Genomic DNA, 6,528 nt, shown 5'->3' with positions numbered 1-6,528 from the left:
AAGAGGAAGAGAGAGTGGGGGGAGCTGGTTATCCACTGGAGACTGAGTGTCCAGGGCTTGGAGCTCCACTGGGTGTCACAGCGGCGCTAAGTGGTGCTGTGTGGCGCGCCGGGTGGCCATCGAGCGCCTGAATAATCCCTCAAGTGGAGGAAACACGAAAACCCCTCGATTTATTGCGCACAACAGACCAGCCAAACAAAGCTCGACCACCTATCATTCCATAAATCTTTCGTCCCTTTGCGAGAGCCCCCCCCCCCTCTCTTCTCCTCATCCGCACTCTGCGCCTGCAAATCTCCCTGAAATCAGTGACGAATAGAGCCACCCCCCCCCCTCGACCCTCTTGCCAAATCTGGCCCAAGTCCACTTACCGTTCTCAACAGCGTTAAAGCCCCCTCATTCTCTCCTCTCGTCGTCTTCTTTCCTCCCCCTCCCACCCCCTCTCTCCAAATTCGGACTACACGCAATTAAGCCATCTATCAAACCTCCCCCAGACATCCCAATCAACAGCGCCACACGCCAGACGCACAAGTTAAAAAACTAGCTTCCCCCCCCCCCCCCCCCCCTCTGGTCCTGCATGTATGAAGTTGTGATTTCAGTCACAGATCATACATTTTCCTGACACGAATAAACCAATATGTGCAAAAAAAAGGTCCATCTTGCAATTGAAACCATGATGAAATAAAACATGCATTTGGGCCTACACGCTATCTGCTACAGATGATGCCCAAACGCATCCCTGTGAAGCAATAAAAAAACGCACCATCTTGAATTATTTGTATTATTTTGCTCATAATTTCCTCCCAAACGGGTCCAGAGGATAACAAAAACAAACTGTCTCGGTGCCGGGCTGGGGCGAGGAGTGTGAGAGATGGAGAGGTGGTGGTCTTTACCGTGCGTGTGTAAGCGGGGGGTTGCTCTGAGTAAATGACTTTGACATGAGTGGAAGCAGGCTTTTTCCATCAAGCCCGGCCCTGGATACCACACACAGCGCGCCAGTGTCAGCTTACTGCCCCGGGCCAGAGCCGGTCCCATGGGCCCCGCGTTCATTAGAGAGAGAAAAGCGAAATTAGGCGAGCGGGCGTCGACAGTTTCCTCCCCTATGGAGACATCACACACAGATTTGTCCAACATGATGGAGTTATATATCCCATAAAGGTAATATCAACATCCGTGCTGCGACGGAGATCGTTGAAGAAAGAAAAAAAAGCATCAAGTTTTGTGGCTGTCGCTAAACCGAGAGCTTTTTGGTGAAGTTGTGCACGTTTGTCACGATTTCTTTTTATTATTCTTTAAAATTTTTGTCATGCATTCTCAGTTTAATTTTGGGTGCATTTGATTGCGTCCTTTCTTACCCGCAGGCCCACGAGGACGATGTTTGTAGGAGATTAAACGAACCACAACACTATCAGTGGAAACTTTTGGAGAAAGAAAAACACAGCTCCACATTTTTACATGTTATTGCACACACTCAAATCTGTCTGTGTGCACGTGTTTGCCGACGCAACCTTTTTAAGTTTAGATATAGCCTGGAGGAACAATAACCAGCAACAATAACCTTTGCACTTTGCACAACAAAGGATGTGCGGATAAAATCATTTTTCCACCATGACACACACAGCCGCTTGGAGAATCTTAACGGCCCCAGAAATTTCCTGCGACATCAAAACTTATGACCCCCGCCGAGATCAGGATGCCTCGGCTCGCAGACGGAATCTTTGTTCTGGGAGCGCTTTGAAGACGGCTGCTTTTACGCACCGAGATTAAATAAGCTCCTAATTTAGCTTTTTGGAAATATAGAGTTATCGGCGGCCATCACGAAAGCTATTCAGAGGTGTTTTTGATAGAGGAGTTTGCCTTTTGAATACAGTCACGGCTGGAGGCCCATATGAGCCCATCGCCGACACAATAAGGCCTTCTGTTTGTTTTCATGTTTAGGCTGAAATATATTGTTTATCCCCCGTGAAATATTAGGTAGATACGATTTTGAGAGAATGTTTGTCGGGCTGTCTGACCTCAGGTAACCTATTTCAGGCCATTTTGGAGAAGAAAAGAAAATGCTATAATTGCCTACAATTATACTATTTTTAAATTAAGTGTATTACATAAACGAGACCCGAAGGATCCTCTATTTCTCATTAATAAAACCCATCAACATATCACATACCCAAACACAACGTTCATACATACTAATAATTAGGGCTGTATTCTTTTTTACTGCCATCATATATTATGTATAGGCCTGTAATACACATAATTCATTAAATAAAACAATAACAAACACTGAGTTCCTTTCAACGGTAATCTAATATTGTTTCGGCTGCTCTGGTTTTCTCCTGGCCGCTCCGCCTGTGTTTCCTGTGGCGGTGCCGCGAGCTTTGGAGCTGCCTCCCCGGGACTCTGAGGTCAGGCGCGGTTCAGTTTGCCGGAGTGACTGACTGTTTGGACTTCCTAACATTGTGCCTGCCTTAAAGTTTGGTTTCATAACACTGCGGGACTTATTCCTATAAGCAGCCAGGCCTGAGTTCCTGCTCAGGCACTGTGATGATGTGGACCGAGTAAAGACAGGCACCGGATGAAATGTAAATGTAGAGAAATGCTGTTTACAAATATGAAGGATGAGCGTTATGACCCAACAAAGGGGGTTAACAATGTTGGGATAGTGAGAGTATTGGACCCACGTGACAGCCCCACAGACAGGTATGCTGTTTCGGCGTTTCACCTGCAGGTTGCAGCATTGTCCCTGAAAACAAGAGCAAGTCTCACCTGTCACCTGTCAGACTGCTCCTTCCACGCGCCATGAGCAGACCTCAGCTCTGGTTTAAAGCCTCAACATATATGTGTGTAACATGAGATGTAGAGTAAAGGCCTGAGCAGTGTAAAGTCATTACAGGGGTGTTATCAAAACATGGGCGTATGTTGAGATGACTGCAGCATAAAAATACAGGATATTTAGTGAAACGTGATTATTTAATGTTTAACTAACTGCATCAGAAGAGCTCATGTCTAAAACTCCAACATCAGGCTGGAAAAGTGTGCTTGAATTTAGCCATTTAATATCATTTTGGTATGTAGGATTTGTTATTTTGAATAATAATGAAAGCGTTACACTCGCTTTCCATTAAATTGCAAACAAAACAAAAATTATTTGGAATTTCAGTGGCATCAGTATGTTGGAGAGCAAGTTACAATTGTTTTAAATAATATATGATATTTTTGTGGCACATTCTCTTTCTTGTTTACTCGCATATAAGGTCAAATGAGCTTATTGTTTAGCAGGCATATTTGTGAGGAAAACTGTCAGACTGAATTTCTTTTAATTTGATGTTAAAGTCCTACAAAACAGAGCACAACATTAATATCTGAGATCACTAAGAAAATAACAGGAATACATTGTTACGTTAGGGAAACTGTTTGCGTGAGTCAAAAAGTGTGTTTCTCATTTATATATTGAATTGCGACTAATATTTTTCTTAAGAACAAATAACTTTGAGATTTGACATAAACAATGTCTCGTCAGTGGAGCAGCAGCTGATGAGTCTGGGGTCTGTTTCAGGACCGCGGAGAGCAACTGCAAGAGCAATAAACAGCCTGCAGGTCAGTGTGCGCGTAGAGTCGAAGATACTATTTTGTGTGCAGATGCATCTGAACACAAGGCCGGCATAAATAATCAGAACTCATAGTTGTGTTTTGATGATGGAACAAATTGAGTGTTTTTTGTTGCAATTATTTTATATTTTTATATACATACAATAAGAGTACTGCGGATACGTCTCACATCCCATCTTTATCTTTGAGTCTCTTGTTTATTATTACTCTGTGAGAAACTGTTATGCATTGATCGCGACGTAGAGTACAGGCACCACGTTATTATAATATGTGTTTGTAAACAATACGTGGCATATTGTATTGTGTTATTTTGATTAAACACAAAGTATTAATATCAATGGGCTGTCCATATAAAATAAAATCAAAGTATAATAACAGCAACAATAATAATTTGAATAAAGTAACCTTCATTTCTGATGAGTTCTTCTCAATATGTAACTATACAAAAAACGTATTTTAGGAAAGGAACCTTTTTTGTGGCAGATTGTATTTGCAGAGCCTAAGAATTTGTTGTTTTTATTTGAAATATTATATTATATGTAAGCTGTTATGTTATTGTTCGGCAAATGTTTCACTGCAACAGCATGTTTGGTGTCTTATGAGTCCATGTGGGCTGGACACATGTTCTTTATTGTGTCATGCACATAAATAACATAAGAATTACAACAAAAGGGCTTTTTATTTTAAATCTTTACTCTTTGATCTGTTTTTATTTTTTTGCTGTGCCTTGATTGCAATATCTCAATACTTTACTTTTTCCATTTTAATAAACCGCTTCCTGGCCAATATATATATATATATATATATATATATATATATATATATATATATATATATATATATATATATATATATATATACTTAATGAATCCGTGTAAGAGGCAGTATGTGGGTCTTTTAAATTTAATTCTGTTATTTTTACTTTGAAGATTATGATTTTTGGAGTTAATTTTCAACAGACCAAAATATTCCTCCTTTTTTCGCTTACCAGTCAAATCTACCACAGGTTGACAGCCTGTGGTAGTGCTGCAATGCTCTGTACACCTGCCTCTGATCTCTCCCTTTCATGTCTGTAATGAACAACTCATTGAACATCAGGGTCTCATTGTTTCACGTTTTTATTCATAAAAAATACCAGGCATGCATGAATCAATTTTAGGAAAAACATCAGATATTTCCATGCGTTTCTAGTGCAGCCACGTGACTCTCATCGCAGCTCAGTCAATATCTTTTTTTAATATATATACAACACTATTTTATACAGCAGGTCATACAAAACATGAAAATATAAATAGATTAATAGTTTTATGTTTCAACATGGCGCTTGGATGCCGTCATACAGTGGAAATGACAAAAGAACCATGGATACACGAAGACAGACAATCTTTAAACATCTCTAACACACACACACACACACCCACAAACACACACACACACACACACACACACACACACACACACACACACACACACACACACACACACACTCGCACACACGCAGTGGAATGTCCTGCAATGACAGCAACTCTTTGCTAAATAGCCACACACCGTTAGATCTATATTGACAACACGTTTGTTTCTTTCACTGCAGAATGACTTACAGTACAGACAGACTCCCAAACACTTAAACAGCTAAAGCACTGACAGCTACGAGCGCCCACAATAGTGCACATCATGGGTCAAAACATACAAGTCTGACAGCAGTCCGGGTGCTTTATGAGAGCAAGAAGTCTATATGGAAACCTCGCGCCTTGTTGGGAATCTTGAGCGCGTGCGGAGCGGCCGCAGGTGCTGTCTGCTGGAGGTATATGAGTGCATCTCTGCTGGGCTCTGTGCTGCTGTACAACCCCTCTGACAGGTACGTGTGCGGTGCCGGGTAGCTCAGAGTGTAAGGCAGTATGTGGGCCCCTGGGGACCAGTAGAGCCGGGGGGCTTGGGTCTCTGCATCAACGTGGTTGTCCTCCCTCCGTTTGAAGGGCGTGCTGAGGATGCTGTCAATGGCGAAGGAGCTGGAGAACTTAACCCCCACCCTCTCCTCCGCGGCGGGGAGGTGGGTGTCCTCGTTGAGGATGTCCGGGCTCTCCCGCTCCTTGGCGGACCTCTTGGCGATGCGTTTCCTTCTGCGGCGGAACACCCCGTCAGCGAAGGTGTATTCGCTGTGCGGGTTGAGCATCCAGTAGTTGTCCTTGCCCCAGGGTCTGGACGGGTCCCGCAGAACTTTGAGGAAGCAGTCATTCAGTGACAAGTTGTGGCGCACCGAGTTCCTCCAGCCGGTGTAGGTGCCGCGGAAAAACGGGAACTTCTTCATCAGGTAGTCGTTGATCTCTGCCAGAGTGAGGCGGCCGCTGCTGGACTCCCGGATGGCCATGGCGATGAGGGCAATGTAGGAGTAAGGTGGCTTGGGTCTGCGGGTGTAGGGCTTCCCCTTGCTGCCTTCCCCGCTCTGAGCGACAGGTGCCGGGCTATTAGCCACGAAGTCCCCGTCCGACCCCAGCTCGTCCCCGGATAGAGGAGAAGGGACTCCCACCTCTGCGTCCATGCACAACTCCAGCGGCTTCTGCGCGAAGTGATACGCGGAGAAAACTTCAAGTTTCATTTTCTCCCAAAAAAACGATGATCGTCTCCCTTTAAGTGTCTCCTCCGTTACAGTCTTGTCTCAGCTGAGCAGCAGAGCAGGTGTTGAAGTCCTGACAGCAGCTGTGTGTCTGTGTGTTGTAGAGGCTAGTTTGAAGCGCTGGAGGCACCCTGAGCCTCAGTTTGGAGCAGCAGAATACAGATCTGTCTCCGGAGACACGCTTGTCTTGCTATAATATAATGCCTCTGCAAGGGACGTCCCAGAGGCGGGGTTTCAGCCCGAATCCATTGAAGCGATTGAGTGATTTAGTGTATGTTTACAATTGGACGCTACCGTGCCACGCCAGG

The 6,528-nt window shown here is 44.1% G+C and overlaps 1 protein-coding gene across 1 annotated transcript; it reads right to left on the bottom strand.

Moving 5' to 3' along the window:
• Positions 1–4,746: 4,746 nt before the first annotated feature.
• On the bottom strand, positions 4,747–6,318 carry foxq1b (forkhead box Q1b). Its single transcript, XM_029430061.1, has one exon. It carries the CDS (start codon positions 6,200–6,202, stop codon positions 5,321–5,323), a length of 882 nt encoding a protein of 293 aa, XP_029285921.1. The 5' UTR covers positions 6,203–6,318; the 3' UTR covers positions 4,747–5,320.
• Positions 6,319–6,528: the final 210 nt, after the last annotated feature.

This window comes from Cottoperca gobio, chromosome 4 (genome assembly GCF_900634415.1).
Source record: "Cottoperca gobio chromosome 4, fCotGob3.1, whole genome shotgun sequence".
NCBI lineage: Eukaryota > Metazoa > Chordata > Actinopteri > Perciformes > Bovichtidae > Cottoperca > Cottoperca gobio.
This window is presented reverse-complemented; position numbering and strand designations above follow the sequence as displayed.